The sequence below is a fragment of the Podarcis tiliguerta genome (genome assembly GCF_965153285.1).
Source record: "Podarcis tiliguerta genome assembly, chromosome: 7".
Classification (NCBI taxonomy): domain Eukaryota; kingdom Metazoa; phylum Chordata; class Lepidosauria; order Squamata; family Lacertidae; genus Podarcis; species Podarcis tiliguerta.
In genome coordinates, this window is record NC_139540.1 from 65,431,526 (window position 1) to 65,449,439 (window position 17,914).

General features: G+C 45.2%; 2 protein-coding genes across 5 annotated transcripts in view; one reads left to right on the forward strand and one right to left on the reverse strand.

The window, feature by feature from the left end:
- The window catches only part of BCL2 (BCL2 apoptosis regulator), a 179,374-nt gene extending 166,210 nt beyond the window's left edge, over nt 1-13,164 (forward strand). For all 3 annotated transcript variants that reach the window (XM_083449503.1, XM_083449504.1, XM_083449502.1), the window contains one exon: nt 11,211-13,164. In XM_083449503.1, coding sequence (XP_083305629.1) covers nt 11,211-11,902 — 692 coding nt within the window. In that variant the 3' untranslated portion in view covers nt 11,903-13,164. The remainder of the gene's footprint in view (nt 1-11,210) is intronic.
- The window catches only part of PHLPP1 (PH domain and leucine rich repeat protein phosphatase 1), a 158,260-nt gene continuing 152,132 nt past the window's right edge, over nt 11,787-17,914 (reverse strand). The window contains exon 18 of one of the 2 annotated variants that reach the window (XR_014513335.1): nt 11,787-11,919. The gene's annotated coding sequence lies outside the window, so the exon portion shown is untranslated. Of the gene's footprint in view, nt 11,920-16,524; nt 17,241-17,914 lie in introns of those variants that run through there. The other variant, XR_014513336.1, reaches the window with a different exon arrangement.

Consider the following 17,914-nt stretch of genomic DNA (forward strand, 5'->3'; position numbering starts at 1 on the left):
GATCCACAAAGTTGTTTAAAGAGGAGTAGAAGTGGATCTTTTGTTGGGGGAGCAGAAAGAATAAGAGGTTTCAGCTTTCCCTGAAGTCTTCCTCCGGCAGAACAAAGAACATGGGGAGATCAAGTAATTTAAATTCACAGCTTGCAGCCAAATCCAATTTTATAACAAATGGGGGCACTTACTGGCCACACCTGGCTAGCAATCTTCTAGCATATCAAATAGTCATTGATAAAGGTTTAAAGAGCCGCAGGTTTTCACATACATCTTCAGTGACCCCAGGGAGTCAAATGTTTCAGTTTTTTCTATTATTTGGAGAATCCAGCATGACTGCATATTTCAGTGCCCTTGCTGAAAGGATGGTAATCATGATACTCGGCCGATTTCATTTCTTGGGATTAAATAACAGTATGTGTCCCCTTTCCCAAACTCCTAGCCAAAAGTTGTAAAGGCAATGGAGAATGATACCTTGGCCATCACAGTCTGTTTTTTAACAGTGTTGTGTGGTTGGCTCCATTGCTTGGAGACAGGTGCTCAGTCTGAAGCTATGAAGCACACCTTTAAATGCTTACCTTGGATTACGCACAGCCGAATTTACTTAACATTCAGTTTCCAGCACAGTAGCCAGATTTCATCATTTCGTGACTTGTGTTTCCTTCTCAGCACACAACGCAATTTATGAGGTTGTGTCGCAAATTGTAAGCTTGAGAGAACCTTTAGGATACTGATTCTCCACTCAGCACCTCAGCAAAATAAATCATCATGAGTCTCTTACAAAATTCACCTCATATGACTATTTTAAATATATCTCACTAGAATCTTTTCAGCTTTGGGTTTTGCCAGTTATTTTTAGTTCATGCATTAAATTCCAGCCTTCCACTCCCTTGGCCCTTTTTGAAGTTTCACCTCAGCCAATGTGAAGTTCAGCTTCCGGCAGCAGCTGAATGTTGGCATTTTTCGTGTGTGGCTACTCTTTCCTTGTCAGTTTGTTAATGTTATATGACATTAAGGCATCTCGAGCTATATAGCAAAGTGAAGTTTCCTGCAGCTCATTCTGAGCTTATTACAGGCATTTGGGCATTATTTCTTGCCCTCTCCCCAAATTCTCCCCTTTGACCTTCTCAAGGGAAGCAAGAGCTGCCCAGTCTTGGGCGTATTTATTTACAAGTGAGTTCCATTTGTTCAATGGAACTGCCAACTAAAAAGGTTTGTAGCCTTGGCTTCTACCCAGCATGCTCACTTGGCAGGAGAAAACTAAAGAGAATTACAAGCTGTTTTCTGTTCCCTGCCCCCACCCCAGCCCAATCAAGCTCTCCCTTGGGTCCTCAGAAGTTGTGGTCATCTTTTTTAAAAATAACTGACCCCTCTCACTCTCCAGGCTTCAAAGATAGCTGCCTGAAGCCTCTGGAGCACAACGGGAGCTCCCGCTGCGCTCCGGAGGCTTCGGGTTCCTTTCGCTGAAGGGTAGGTCCCCTTCAGCTAAGGCGCAGCGCCCCTTCAGCTAAGCGGGAGGAGAAATGGAAGGGGCTCCGTTTCTCCTTCCGCTTCGCTGAAGGGGTGCTGCGCGGAGAGAGGGAGAATTTTTTTCCCTTGTTCTCCCCCTCTAAAACAAGGTGCGCCCTATGGTCCAGTGCGTCCTAGAGAGCGAAAAATACGGTAAATACCAGCCTGTCTTTCCTTCCCCAATCCAGATTTTCCCTTATGTGGAAAATCTGATAGAATACATTGTCTGCAATATCAAACACCTGCCTCCTGGAAGCACCCTTAAATGTCATTGGAGAGCAGCTGCAACCAGAGAAGAGTTATCTGATTTGGTAAGCATTATCACATACTCATGACCATACAGAAATGTGATGTTTGTTGTAGGCTGCAGTACATGGGACTAACTTCTGAGCACACATGTATAGAATTGTGCTGTGAATCCGCGTTATCCAGCTACCTAATAAATAGCTCTCCCTGTGGATATAATCACATATCAAATGGGTAAGAAGACTTATTTGTGGTTAATATGAATTCATCTGCCATAGTAAAATACCTAGCAATTTTTTCCATCACTGGTATGCCTAGACCTTATTAGAGGTCTAGAGACCAGAGATTAGAGTTGGATCTCTGGACTTGATGAAGTGGTCTTGCTGTTTTTCAGTACCATTTTTAGCTATTTCAGTCTACAGGTAGGGGTGTGTGTGTTTTAAATGGTTCATTGCTTTCCATGTTTGAACAACTAGATCTACCGAGAGAGAGATTAATAGTTTTGTAAAGTCAAGCATTTGTCAATTATGTTTACTCGGAGAACCTCTTTTTGATAGAATGAGCACAAACTTGAGTGTGCTTTATAGGTGGAAGGCAAGAATAAATGGAACTCTTTCAACAGTTTGACAGAAACGGGGCGGGGGGGGGCGGGGCAGGAATTGCCTTAAGGGAATATTGTGATCTTGAAAGAGAGTTCAGAGTAAAAGTTGGTCTAGAAAAGGATTGCAGAGAGAGCTAAACTCTAAAATAGGACAGCATTTTGCAAAACGACCAGATTGTTACCATTAGCCAAATAAATGTATAGTCGGTTCTGCAGGCAATATCAGATTCGGAGGGTATGGTTCTGTGTCTGCTTACCTGAGAGTAAGTGTCATTGAATTCAATGGAACTTGAGTGTATAGAAGAATTCTGTTGTGTGAATGCCCCAACTGAAATGACTTGGGGGAAGACCTTCCTTGCAGGTTCAATCTCCAGTTGTTGTTGTTGTTGTTGTTGTTGTTGTTGTTAATAATAATACAAAAAATGCTCCTCCATTGGGCAGTTCCAGATTATTCACTCACACACCTATGTTCCAGCTTCCTTGCCATTCTTTCTTCACAAAGCAAGTACCTTGCTTCCTTGACCACGGCTCTTCCCTGCCTTCCGTCTTCAGTGTCACCTGTGTGCCCACAAGAAGGGCACTTCCCATTTGCAAATTAGCAAGTGACTAAATTGAATCCCATCAGCAAATAAAATTAGGATATAGCTATAAAGTGATTTCCCCCTCCTTCCCCCAGGATATGCTCATGCATTAATAAACCAGCATAAATTCATGTGTGTCTGAAAGCTACTCTTCCCCCCGCTTAACGACCAGAACATTTAATCAGAATCTTAAAGGAACTGGAACAGAGGTCATACTGCCCTAAGAAGAGCATCCTTATTTTTGGGATCGAGGTGCTGCGTCAAAACTAACCAGATCTCTGCCTTAAAAAAAATAATCAAATTCTGTGACTGGCAAATATATGAGAATGAACTGTGCATATAAATACTATATGCATGTATCTGCGTTTATGGGTTCTGTTTTGTTTTTTTGATGCAGTTAGGGAAACATGCCAGCAGATCTGTATATGTAACTCAGGAGATATTTCCCTGCATGTAGAAAGCTTTTTTTAAAAAAATACATGCTGTTTTGTTTTGTTTAATTTGTGATCCACCCGCATAGGGTACTAGATGGTTATAGAAGGTATGGAAATGTTGTTGGTGACGACAACAACAAAAAATAAATAAATAACTTTCAGAGTTCTGTATCTCACAGGCATGTAGCCTTAGCTTTCTACCCTTTGTCTTCTGTATTCCCTTTGTTGCTGATTTATGCCCCTTCTCCCTTTACAAAGCTGCAGAAATACGGCTCTTCCTCTCCCATCATCTCAGCAAAAACCATGGTCCATGCTCTGAACATCCCTTTCCTAGATTTCTGCAACCTTCTCCTATCTTGTATTCCATTGTACACACACACACACCTTCATCCCAGTACAGTGTTCAGGGGCAAAAAGATAATTCAACTAGCCTAATAATTCAACTAGCTGCTTTTTAAAAAAAGAATTGAAAGGGCTCTTGGATGCAGAATTTTCTTTCTTTCTTCAATTCCAGTGAAGAAAGTGCTCTGAGCAAGAGAGAGACCCATGAATGCTGCCTTTAGGTTCTTCTGAGGAAAGCCAGGATATTGTGAAAATAAATAAATATTGTTTCCTTCATTCCTTTTTGAGCACTGCTCCTCTGGGGTCCTCCCTCAGGACCACAGCTTCAGCGCTTTTGGGTTTTCCTTTAAAATCCTCTAAATTCCACTCCTCGGAGTACACAGCAGCATCTTTGTTACTTCTCTCTGATGAATCGGGCAAGTGTTTTGATACTGATAGAAATCGCTGTGGGGTGAATATTGGAACTATTGTTACGGCATGCTTAGGCCTTAGTTGAACTCATCTTGAGCTGGAGGAGCAAAGAAGCCCTCCGTTGGATTCTGTAACCTTCAGGGAAGCTAGCATCAGGTCTTGTATTTTAGGTCATTTCAGATTGCTTGGGATCGTAAGCATTTCTGTAAGAATACAGCTGACATAAGCTTGGATCCGGACTAAGGCTGCAATCCAAATGCCCCTTACTCTGGGCTAGTTTTGAGTGGAGACATCCTTTTTACTTGCTTCACCTGCACAGACTTTCTGGCTAAACGTGCAGGTAGATGGAAACCTTGCCTGCTAGTAAGGGATGCTGTTCACGGTTTTGTGTTGCCCTCTTTGGGGAATCGGCCTTGGGAGAAAAGTTACAGGAATGTGAGAAGAGGCGAGGACAAACAGGCAGGGTGGAGACCCCATAACTCTTGGGACTCCAGGTAAAAGAGAAACGGAACCCCATTTCCTCTCACCTGAGGCTCAAAGAAGTAAGATAGGACGACACGCTGGCTGGCTGCTATTGGTAGCCTCGCATCCCTTACCGCCCTCCTACAATTTATTTTTAAGATTTTCCTTAAACCTTACATAATGTGAAATGCACTGGCCATCACTGTAGGCTGTTTCAGAACAGGGGTTATGTGAGCAGCCAATAATCGGGCGGCTGCATTTTGGGCCAGTTGAAGCTTCTGAAAAGTCTTCATGGGCAGCCCTGCGAAGAGTGCATTGGGATAGTCCAGGCTACCAGAGCATGGAGAACAGTGACCAAGTCACTTCTGTCCCAAGGGATCCAATAAGCCCATTGAGGGCCACGATGGAGGAGCGGGGTGTTTGGGAGATGACCTCAGTCGCGTGCAACAGCACATACCTGATGTCAGCTAGGTTTGCATTTAGCTAGAATGCTCACTTTAGCCTTACTCACATGGCTGCTTTAGAGTGGAAAAATCCCCCCTCAGTGTGCTGCTATATATAATAATAATAATAATAATAATAATAATAATAATAATAATATAATAGTAAGTATATCAAACTTGGCTTAAATTTTCTTTACTGCTTTGTGACCACAGTATTGGATAGGTGTTTGCAGGTATTGCCAAGCAACTAAGGAGGATCAACAGGGACATGGGCTAAGGACTTACCCTTTCCGTAATATTAGCACCCTGACATTACTGCAGACCTGTCTACCCAGAATCTCTCTGTTTTGGACTCAAGCATATAATAAAAAACCAGCATCTTAAGGCAGTGGGCAGTGATTGAATCTGGTCTATACTTAGAAAGGTAAAGGGACCCCTGACCATTAGGTCCAGTTGTGACCGACTCTGGGGTTGCGGCGCTCATCTCGCTTTATTGGCCAAGGGAGCTGGCGTACAGCTTCCGGGTCATGTGGCCAGCATGACTAAGCTGCTTCTGGCGAACCAGAGCAGGGCACGGAAATGCCGTTTACCTTCCCGCCAGAGTGGTACCTATTTATCTACTTGCACTTTGACGTGCTTTCGAACTGCTAGGTTGGCAGGAGCAGGGACTGAGCAACGGGAGCTCACCCCCGTCACAGGGATTCGAACCGCTGACCTTCTGATCAGCAAGTCCTAGGCTCTGTGGTTTAACCCACAGCGCCACCCGCGTCCCCGGTCTATACTTAGGATAAGTATAAAAAGGAGGGTAGAAACTTAAGCTGGAGGAAAGGAGTCTGATTGGATTTTTTTTTTTAAAAAAAATTTCCCTTTTTAAAATAAAAAAATAAAAATACCCACTGCTTGAGTTGTAGAGAATTCAGGCACATCTGTGAAGGTACGCAGGCAAACATTGCCCTAATATGATAAAACAAACCAAGCGACTGACTGCCGCCTCTCACTTTGCAGCAGCTCATATAAATAAAAGACAGGTTTTGCAAGCTTCCTCCACAAACAGAAGGCAGGTACAATTGGCAGTTAACTTCTAGGTGGTACACTTTGTTAAGAATCTCTCTGCGAGAGATCAAACTCTGCAGACCTTCAGGGAAGCCAGGTTTCGTATTTGGGGTCATTTCAGATTGCTTGGGATTGTTGGCGTTGCCTACGCATTTCTGTAAGTATACACAAGCTTGCATGCAGACTAAGGCTGCAACCCAAATGCCCCTTACTCTGGGCTAGTTTTGAGTGGAGACATCCTTCTGCTTGACTGTGTCATTCCACCTGCGCAGACTTTCCGGCCAAACGTGCAGGTATTTGGGGGCCTCGCCTGCTAGTAAGGGAGGCTTCCTCCACAGGAAGCAAAACACAAGGCAGGCACAGTCAGCAGTGGTGCGAGAGATCAAACTCTGCAGCATGAAAGTGTTACTCAGGATAGACATTTGTTTATCCTAACCTGCCCCCAAGTGGCCAAGTAATTAATTGGTATTGCTTTAGGGAAGCCTTGGTCATTTATTTGGACTATGCATAACTGCATTTAAAACTTACTTTCTGCAGCCATTGAGTCTTCCTTTACATTTGAGGAGGGGCATAGAGTTAAGTTAATTAGCTTTCCACATGGCAAATTTGCAGGGACTTTCTGCTGGTTTGCTCAGGCTTTTCCAACTTCCAAACTGCAAGGTTGTGAAGTCTCCCTGGGCACATTTCTCCCAACATTCAGATGATTAATCAAGACCTTTAGTGAGTGCCTCTTCTAAAGACAGTGGTAGTGGTTCCTTGCCTCCCCCTACCCACTTTTTTAATGATATATATGTTATGTCTCTTAAGTTGGTTGCAGACCCACCAAGTGTCCCTATTTTCCGGGGACGTCCCTGATTTAGAGAAGCCATCCTGGTTTCTGATTTGATCCTATAATATCCCGCTTTTCCTTAGGATGTCCCTGTTTTCGTTGAAGGGCATGGAGTTATCCAACCCTGAACCTTCTGAAGGCAGCCTTGTATAGGGAAGGTTTTTTTTATTGTTTAATGTTTTATTATGTTTTTATGTAGGTTGGAAACTGCCCAGAGTGCTGGGGCAGCCCAATTAAGATGTGTGGGGTATAAATAGTAAAATTATCACTACAGAACGGGACATCCCTATTTTCATCACAGAAATGTTTGAGCGTATGTGGTTGCACAACAGGTAAATAGTTACGTTAAGAGAGAGGCCTTTATTATACCAGACTAATGGGAAAAGATTGCACTTGTGCGTATACGTAACCCCTTCTTGACAACAGATATTGTGTCTGGAGTAACAAGCTGCATTTCTGCAACTAAACCTAAATGGAAAAATACCCAGTCAAAGAACTTGGTCTGAGAGCCAGTTTGGTGTAGCCGTTGGAAGTGTTAGTTGAGATGTGGTGAGACCAGGGCTACATCTCCACTCAATCATGAAGCTTGGTGGGCGAGTTTTGGCCAGTCACTCTACCCAACAGGGTGGTTTGTTCATAATGTTGTTGTTGTTTTAAAAAAGTTTTTTATTGGGGGTTTCTGTGTTACAAAGCAAACAGATAAACAGGGAACAGTACATCCATTGTCTCCACTTTCAGTTCATAATCTTTTTCACAGTTCGTTTACGTTTGGTGAGAGACATTTTTGTCATAGACTTCTTGCAGTTGGGGGAAAGCGGGATTGAAGGAGATATTGTTCTTTTGTTCTATTGTCTATTCTTAGTGTAGGGAAGGTTGTGTCAGCATCACATGGTAGGTCCTTTGTTTGTGTATTTATTTATTCATTAATTTTTATTGATATTGTGAGAGGTTAGGGGTTCCCAAGCTTGGTTGGTTGTGTTTATATTACAGTGGTACCTCAGGTTACAGACGCTTCAGTTTACAGACTCCGCTAGCCCAGAAATAGTACTTCAGGTTAAGAACTTTCCTTCAGGATGAGAATAGAAATCGCTTGGTGGTGGTGCAGCGACAGCGGGAGGCCCCATTACCTAAAGTGGTGCTTCAGGTTAAGAACAGTTTCAGGTTAAGAACGGACCTTCGGAACGAATTAAGTTCTTAACCCTAGGTACCACTGTATGTCCCAAGGTTGTGTTATATTGATTTGTATGCTGTTGCAAGGAATAGGTCATTGCCCTGTTGTGCTGCGTGTGTAATAAAGGGGAACCACACTGGGGTGAATGCATGCTCCGTAGCTTGTCCCAGTGCTAGTTTGAGTTTGTTGGTTAACTTTTCTAGTAGGGTGGTTTCCCATACGTGGTCTACGTTCACTCCTGATAGGCCCTTCCAGTGTCTAGTTATGATATTTCTAGCTGCTGAAAGTGACTTAATGAGTTCCTTGTAGTGCGCTTGGGTGTTGTTGGCCTGGAAGGTATTTAATAGGCAGTCCTGGCTTATGTTGGTACCAGCATTGCAAGGAGGCCTAAGATATAGCACCTTCCCAAACTCCTATTGCTGATTTACTCTTTCTGGCACAGTAGTACAAAAATAACTTACTAAGAACACTCCTCAGAATAATGTAGGTCAAATGTACTCAAGTCCTGCTTTATCAGTGTGGTTTTTTTTGGGGGGGGGGGGGGAGATGGCTTAATATTTGGGCCTTACACTCTGGCCTCACTTGGAATCCCAGTGGGTGGTGATTCAGAGCTCCTGGCAGAGATCATTCACTCCACCAGAAATTGTTTTGGAAGAAGTTCTTCAATGACTTCAGAAGGTCCTCTGTGCATCCTGGTTTATTGAAGTTCTGCCACTGCAAGGCACAACAACCGCCTTGAGTCCCTTCCAGCAGCTGGGAGGATTGTAAGCTTCGTACTAAAAAGTCTTCCAATGGCTGTTGCAAAGGCCTGGTGTTTCAGACAGACAACACTAGATCTTCAAATTCTGTACAGTGTGCTAGCAGCCCTAATTTGATTCCCCTTCCCTTCACTCTCTTCTTGCCTTGTTTCGTGGTAGGAGCACTATCGTTTAAGAGAATCTGGACTCTGGAAGATGTTCAAGAAGTCAAACATAACAGCATTAAAACCCTAATCGGGACTCCTACGGTTGTCAACCCAATGCCTTGGGGGGAGCCCACAACCATGCGACGATGAAGGCAATAACCCTTTTTTTGTTGCTGTTCACCAGCGACTGACATGCAGCCTTGCAGCATATAGGCAACTATGGCTTGTAACCATTGATGACGGGACGCGGGTGGCGCTGTGGGTTAAACCACAGAGCCTAGGGCTTGCCAGTCAGAAGGTCAGCAGTTCGAATCCCTGTGACGGGGTGAGCTCCCGTTACTCGGTCCCTGCTCCTGCCGACCTAGCAGTTCAAAAGCACACCAGTGCGAGTGGACCCTTGGGGTCCCTTCCAACTCTACAATTCTATGATTTGCTCTAAATTGGTTCCTGGTTGTTTCTGAGCCCAGTCAGTCCCTTTAACTATCCCAGTTACAACCTGTTAGGGATTTAAAGGATTGCCTTCTCCCGCACAATACCCTGACTCCTCCCAGTCTAAATTGCTAGCACATTTGTAAAGCTAAGCAGGGCCTGGTAAAGTTTCAAACTGGATGGGGAACTGTTGAGATTCCTGCATAGCAGGGGGTTGGACTAGATGACCCTCAAGTTCCCTTCCAACTCTATGATTGTATGACTGGTCAAGATCCTTGGAGAAGACCCTATTCTCTATCCCACCAGTGGGTGGGCATATGGAGCAGCTTTTTCAGAGGCAGCATCCACACTGTGGAACCACAAGGCAGCTTCACCTCGATGCTTTCTCTCCTTTCAACACCTGTGAAAACTTTCATTTTGTTTTTGCTATGTCTTTAGTACTGGTTCCTTTTCACATCCCAACCTGAGCTGTATGTTATTTAAGCGGCCGGGTCTGCAATCTGCATTTTCTCTGCTGTTCCCGTGTTTAATTGTGGCAGACTGGGTTGCTTTATTTGGGTTTGTTTGTAATATGCTGCTGCCTCCCTGTCCTTTTTTTTTGGGGGGGGGGAAGTAAAGTACATAAAAACTTCTTAACTCTGTTATTTTTTTAAATGGCTATTATCCTATGGTGGAAGCTTCAAAATGGCCATGCTATCTTGTGATAACTGCAGGCATTGCATGACTAAATGCAGTTGGCTGTTGATGGACGAATGGAAAATTTAGACAAGAGCTACCATTATTGTTACAGGTTTGGCTCAGGCATGGGTCTCGTAGGAAGGACCCCAAGACAAAGAGTGTTTTATGTCGTGAAGCTGTTCCATGGCTTGTGCAGTTTTGTATCACTGAATGCACCACTCTGCAGCCTGCCCTGGAAGGCAACAAACTCCCCTTCGGCAGATGATTTTAAGCAGAGGCCAGATAGTCACCTAGCAGCTGTGGTGGCACTGTGGTCTAAACCACTGAGCCTCTTGGACTTGCCAATCAGAAGGTCAGCGGTTTAAATCCCCGCGAGCTCCCATTGCTTGGTCCCTGCTCCTGCCAACCTAGCAGTTCAAAAGCACACCAGTGCAAGTAAATAAATAGGTACTGCTGCAGTGGGAGAGTAAATGGCATTTCTGTGCGCTCTGGTTTCCGTCACGGTTGAAAGTGAGATGAGTGCCGCAACCCCATCATTGCCTTTCACTGGACTTAACCGCCCAGGGGCCCTTTACCTTTTTTTACCTTTACCTTTTCTTATCTTCAGCCGGTTGAATTATATGTCATTGCAGGTCTCTTCTCCCATATTACGTCAGGGAGAAGGCTAGGCTAGAACCATCTTCCAAACATCTACCTTGTTCAGAATATGGGCCAGTTTTCCATTATAAAACAACCCTTCCAACTTTAGTTGGAACAATTTTACCATGTAATGAGCTGTGAGTGCAATCCAAGCCTGAGACCCAGCTACGCTGCAGATCCCAGAAACCTTTGTGCGCTCCGGTAAAATGGTGGGTTTTTATCTATCGGTAATCATAGTCTGCATGATTGCACTTGAATATCTGACCAAACTGGATTTATATTTTAGTCTTATGTGTGGTTCAGATTTAGTGTTAACATTACTGCACTGATGGCCTCGTTGCTTGTGCCCTTTATTTTACAGGAGGGTTTTGACACTTAAAGATAGCCGATAAATAAACACAGAGACATGAGTTTTTCTGCAGCAAAACTATTCAGAGGCACGGATTTATACAAGGAATATTAACTCTTCCCCTCTCTTTCTCTGCAGGAATCTTGCAGTTTGTTGAAATCACACTTAACATTTTGGTGCTGGTCTGCATAGGAGCAGCTCAGGCATCGATTTCCGGCTTCACCTCCATGGGAGGCCTCGGCTCCTTCAACATCAATTCCGCCTACAGCCCCTTTGAAGGGGTAGAGTTGCAAGAGGTGAGGGACCTGGACATGCAGTTCAACCAGATGAGAGCTCCTTGCGTCTACGGCGGCGTGGCCTTCAGCCTAACGCTGCTGTGCCTTACCATCCTCTTCCTCGTCGCCGGAGGGAAGCCCATCCATCGCCTCTCGGTCCGGCTGCTCGTCACGGAGTGCGTCTTTGACGTCCTCGCTTGCCTGGCGTACATAGTGGCTGTGGGCCTCTACCTCCACTTTGTCCTGCAAGTCAACGCGACGGAGGTGTGCAAGAAGAGAGAGAGGCTTTACGCCAGGCGAGGCTACACATCCATGAACTGCAGCGTGCAAGGCGGAGATGCTTCCGTGGCTCTTTTTGGCCTCCTGGTGGCTTGCCTGTATTTCGCAAGCACGGTGGTCTGTTTCCTCACCATTCGGAGCGTACGGGAGTTCCGGAGGCAGGCGGCGAAGGTGCAGTACAGCCTTGAAAGGACCTACAGCGAGGGAGACCAGCACAAGGCCTACAAGAGGCCAGAAAGCATCGACGGGGCTAGGACATTTGCCACCCTGGTGTAGCCAACGCTAGGATGACTCTGTGAAGAAACACATTGGGAATGGATTGTTTTCCTGCTGCTGAAAGTTAGCCATCAATCGGAGTTGCCGAACTGCATTTTTTAAGTCGGGCAGCAAAAAAGGAAGTGTTTGTGCAAGTAACTCTAGATTTCCTTACTGTGTCAATGGGCTTGTTTTTAAATGGACTAATTGCATCTCTGCTGTGACTTGGTCTAATAAGGACTGCTTCTACTAGGTTCAGTGATGCTACCACTGGTTTCCTGCGACAGGCTTCAGGACTGCACCTGCATTGATAGGAGAAACAGGGCTTCTTCCCACAAGAGGTTGGAAATTGATCACTTACGGAAATGGGGTTGAAGGAAGGCAGGTAAGGAGCAAGGGGCTGCCAGGGTCTACAAAGCACACTGGTCAAGAGAGAAGGAAGAATGGAGGGCGCCAATGCAAGCGTCTAAATGACAATGCTTGACTATTGTGGGCTTTCAGGTCCACTCATCAGAATCCCAATGCAGTCTCTGGTTATAGGCTCATTCCTCTGTCCCCAATCGTAGTCAGTCTGGCCTAAGTAATGTCACAAGGAGGGGGAAATACTGCTTTGGGAGCTGTTGCTCATTGGTATACTACTGATCACAAGTTTAATTAATGGGCTTTCGCCTCCCCTCCCAAGATTTGCCCTTTATATATAAAAAAGAAGCAGATGCTTAGCAGCCATCTCAAGATCCCGTAGCAATGAATTCCTTGAGGAGAGAGACATTGCTTTCCTTTTGGGATTGAAATGCATTGTCAACAGCACACTTTTTGCCCCCACCCTCACAGCTGCTTGTGGCTCCGATCTTCCCTATGTTTTTTCCCAACCTGTGTTCATGGGTTTCTTGAAATCTTTTAATACTATGGGGTTTTTTGCCAAGTTGTTTTAGCTCTGCCCACTCCTATTTGCGTGTTGTCTTTGATTGCTGCTTCTTAATGCATTGCTGCTCATTGGCTGTTTTTACATTTCTATTGAGATTTTTTTTGGTGTCTTGGCCAAAAAAAGGATTAAATGGTGTTTGCAATAAATAAATGTACAAAAGTAAACATGCATTTTTCTCCCTTCCCAATAAGGATGCAAACCTGTAACTAGAGAAAGGACAGGGAATCATTAAAACGGCTCGCAGAACATAAGATTTACCCATTGAGCTCAGTATTGTTGGACTATTTAGCAGTGGTTCCTTAGGAGATGAAGACCCAGGGTGTCTTTCCCAGCCCAAGCTGGGAGGTGCTGTGGATTACCATATTTTTCGCACCATAGGACACACTTTTTCCCCTTCAAAAATGAAGCGGAAATGTGTGTGCGTCCTATGGAGCGAAGACACCATAGCCCCGCAACCCTCTCCCGGCTGGAGAGGTGACGCGCGGCTATGGAAGGAGCCTCTATAGCCGCCCGTCACCTCTCCAGCCGGGAGAGCGCGCACGGGGCTAAAGAAGCACCCCACGACCCTCTCCCGGCTGGAGAGGTGATGGGCGGCTATAGCAGGAACCTCTATAGCCGCCCGTCACCTCTCCAGCTGGGAGAGCGTGCACGGGGGCTAAAGAAGCCATAGCCGCACGACCCTCTCCCAGCTGGAGAGGTGATGTGCGACTATGGCAGCAGCCTCTCCGCTGCGCCTTTCCACTGCTCTCTGGCCTGCTCTTTGGGGCTGGTGGTGGGCTTCCCCCCGCCAGCCCCATAGAGCAGGTTGAAAGGAACCTGAAGCCTCCAGGCTTCCAAGGTAGCCGCCTGAACGCACCTTAAACGGCACCTTGTTTTAGAGCGGGAAAACAAGAGGGGGAAAATTCTCCCTCTCTCTGCGCAGCGCCTCCTGCCACTTCGCTGAAGGGGCGCTGGGCAGAGAGGGGGAGAATTTTTTTTCTTGTTCTCCCCCCTCTAAAACAAGGTGCGTCCTATTGTCCGGTGCGTCCCTTGGTGCGAAAAATACGGTAATTCAAAAAACCTCTTGCATGTTCTTTGCCACTGAGCTAACATCCTTCTGCCTGCCTGTATAGAATTGCTCTATGCATGAGGACCATTCATAGCTCAGCATGGAAGCAGTGCCTTGCAATTTGCATTCATTTTACCCTCTCCTGGACTAGATTATGCAGCAGCAGTGCCAGGCTCTGTGCTCCAGAAGGCTGACCTTTTCTGATTTTTGTTATCAAGGAAGCAGAGCCTGCCTGTGGATATGATTTTGGGAGAGACAGGCACGGTCTCCTTGACGGCAGCATGCATTTTAACTGGATGGCACACACAGAATATTTCTGAATCTTAAAAAAACCATAAAAGATTCAAGGAATCACAGGTAAGCAAGGGCAGACAGCTGGAAACACAATTGTTCCTGACAGCAATGATGAACATCCCTCATTAGTCAAACACTACTAGAGCATCAATGCCTGGGAACGAGACAACCTTATAAATCTATTAAACCATCTAATTCTTACACAACTTCACAAACTCTCTCTTTCACATACACACACTGCCAGGCATAAATAAGACACAAACCCCTATTTTTGGCCTGCTTGAAGTAATAGGTTATGCCAAGGGAACAGTTACAATGAACTAGGCAAAAGATGAGCCTCATTATTACATTTCACAGAAGATGCTGTTGACACTTAGTTGACACTAAGACCATACACAGACCATTGTTTTGTGGAGCAACTGTGGCAGTAGCTCCAATCACTGCCTTTGACCCAATCCACCTCCCCTGGCTGGACTTTCATACGGTGAAAATAGGAGGTAAGGGATTTGCTTTTCAGTTTCGGGAGCTGGTAAGTCAAACACTCTTTAGGAGAAAAACAAACAAACTGGTTTTAACAAGGAAAAATATTGAAAAGGTGAAAGAGAGTTGTTCAGCCCATCCTCTTTTTGCTGTTATTAAAAAGACATGCCTAATATCTACTTACCTACCTACCTACTGTATTCATCCTTCACCTTATAAAAATAGGAAATAAAGTTAGACAGTGCTCTGGGGCTGCTAAGGAAGGGGGAAGGGGAACTAGCCAATGCGTGCCTGATGCTCGAACTCAGGACGAAAGGAATAAAGGTGCTAAGAGGAAGGCACGTTTGGCAAGCCCTCACCATGATCAACTCCCGTCCGCAAACCTATGTCCCCACTGTGGAAGGATGTGTGGATCCAGAATTGGCCTCCACAGTCACTCCACAGACTCACTGTTAAGACCGTGTTCATGCAAGACAATCTTACTCTGCTACGAGTGATTGCCAAAGAAACAGCAGCAGCTCCACGGATACATGCCAATTTGTGTTTCACCTCCTTTCCTTGGTGAGGAATCTGCTTCCAAGTATGTTAAAAAAAAAAAAACAGCTGCAGGGCAGAAAAATATGCATGTATTGTGAGCGAAAACATTACAATACCATATACATTGCTACTTAAACTAATTTACAAGATTTCTTGTAAACCTGCATTGCAGGGGGGTGGACTAGAACAGTGTTGGTAAACCTATGGCATGCGGGCCAGAGTGGGCACTCAGAGCCCTCTTAGTTGGCATGCGCACCACCGACCCAGCAGGCAAAGTTTCCACACACCCCCCACGCTAGAGTGGGTGGGAAGCGCTCTGTAGAGTCGCTCTGCTTGTTGCTTCGTCATTGGGAGTCCCGCCCCGCCCCACACCACTATTAGCAGGAAACCTTCCCTATAGCGCTCGCCACCCGAAGCGGTGTTGCGGGAAGTTGCGCGCCCACCAACCAGCTGTCGGTCTGCTGCTGGTCATGCGAGCGACTTTCAGCATTCTTGGTTAGTGATTTTCTACACACACAGACACACCCACACCGGGCAATTCCCCCCCCCCCAAGCTCATCAACTTTGGGCAGTCCTCCCCCAAAAAGGTCAACAATGCTCTACACATAAAAAATACGATAAATTGCCATGTTGGCACTTTGATAAATAAGTGGCTTTTGGGTTGCAGTTTGGGCACTCAGGTCTCTAAAAGGTTTGCCACCACGGGACTAGATGACCCTCAGGGTCCTTTCTACCTTATGATTCTATACTTAAACTTTCAGATTTTATTGTATAATTTCTGTAAACCACTTAGGAATTCTGGCCAAAAATGTAAAGCAGCCTATACATAGAATCATAGAGTTGGAAGAGACCACCGGGGCCATCGAGTCCAACCCCCTGCCAAGCAGGAAACACCATCAGACCACTCCTGACATATGGTTGTCAAGCCTCTGCTTAAAGACCTCCAAAGAAGGAGACTCCACCACACTCCTTGGCAGCAAATTCCACTGTCGAACAGCTCTTACTGTCATTACATCTTCTTAAAAGAATATAAAATAAAGGAAAAGCCACTACACAACAACATATAACTACACCCTCCATAAAAGGAGAACCAACTGTAACCAGGTAGACTGACAAACTTCAGCATGTATAAGATAAAGTCCTGAGGGCATCACTATTTGACACCTGCCTATTCAACGTGTATGAAAATGTAGTTATTAAGCCGCCGCGACAAACCTGACACAAAAGTGGAAAGTGGCAAAAACCTCTGGCGCTTAGGCCAAATTAATGATCTGAAAACACTGGCAAAGGCCCAAGTCTCGACAACGTTTCTCATTAGTGCTACCACAACGCAATGATATTAGTTCCCGTAGTCGTAGGAAAGCTAAATTCTAGGAAGATTTATTTGGCTGTTGCTGGGAGTGATAAATCATGTCAAGCGATGGAAATGACTTCATTACTTACAAACAAAAGGCTGATGGGTTTTTAGTATGTCACATTTTTTGAGTGCGCAGGCAGGGTGCTTATGATCAATCATCCACTGAGGAATACATTTAAGAAGAACTTGCTTTAGCAAATGCAACGAGTCCTCTTCCTTGTAAACAAACGAAATGGATTCAAGCACTTCGGTTTACAGCTGAGCATGCGAGTTGAGTGTCTCCACCACCTGCTTGCTTCTCTGGGCTTTTAACAGCTTGTTCCAGCTCAGCAATGCACCCCCGATGACTTCTGAAACCCAAACGCTTACGATGATTATTTAAAATACTTGTACAGCATGGGTGAAATGCTCTTCAGCTGCAGCCCAAGGCTTCATTTTCACTGGTTCATTTTCATCTGAAGGGAAATAGAATGGCAGGCTTTTTCGAAGGTTTCCAGTACGGTCAGAAGCAGGAAGCTGCTTTTCAAAGTTCATTTCTGAATCTCAAGTTGGGCCTCCACAGTTTGTGATACAGTGAGGTAGACACAGTGCGTTCAGACGCGGCATTTCTTGCTGATTATAATGGCAGCACTCATCCAAATTTATCATACTGTTGTGTTAGGGGACTACCATTCTTCTGAGTGATCCACTGGTACGTTGCATCAAATTTCCTTCATACCTATGGGCACAGTGACACCCAAACAAATGTCACTTTTCTCTCACATGCTTTCTGCACATGTGCAGTTTTGCTCCCCCATGATCCACGCATTGGAAAGGGCAGGATGCCACAGATTTCCTCACTTTAATCCTACAATCAGATTTCCACACACACGCACACCGGAAGTAATTAACAAGGGAAGTAAGCGCTGAACTTCCACCACAGTCTACTAGATTTGCAGAAACGACTTCAATGCCATGGCGAACGAGCAAATAAAACGAGAAAATTATCAGGTAAGGGAACATCGGGAAATGAAAATAATCCACTGTCTGAGCGTAGCCGCTGGAAACAAAATTGAATGATTGACTAAACTGTTGTGCTTAGGCTGCCATGTAGAACCAGGGCTTTTTATCCCAGCCAGAACTTTCAGTTCTCTCAGGTGGGCGCCACTGCCATTCTAAGAGAACGATCGAAGGAGGTGTTTGTGGTGAGGTTCCAGCACCTCTTTTTCTAGAAAAAAAGCACTGGGTATACAAGAGGCAGAGTCCCAATAAACCCAAGAGCAGCTTGCCTCTTTAGTACTGCAAGCAGCTGCAGTGGGAGGGAGGATGAAATGGGCAGAAACAGACTCCAGAGTGAGATGCAACTACAGACATCTCGCGGTGACTGTATGGTTGTCTACGAAGAACAAGCAA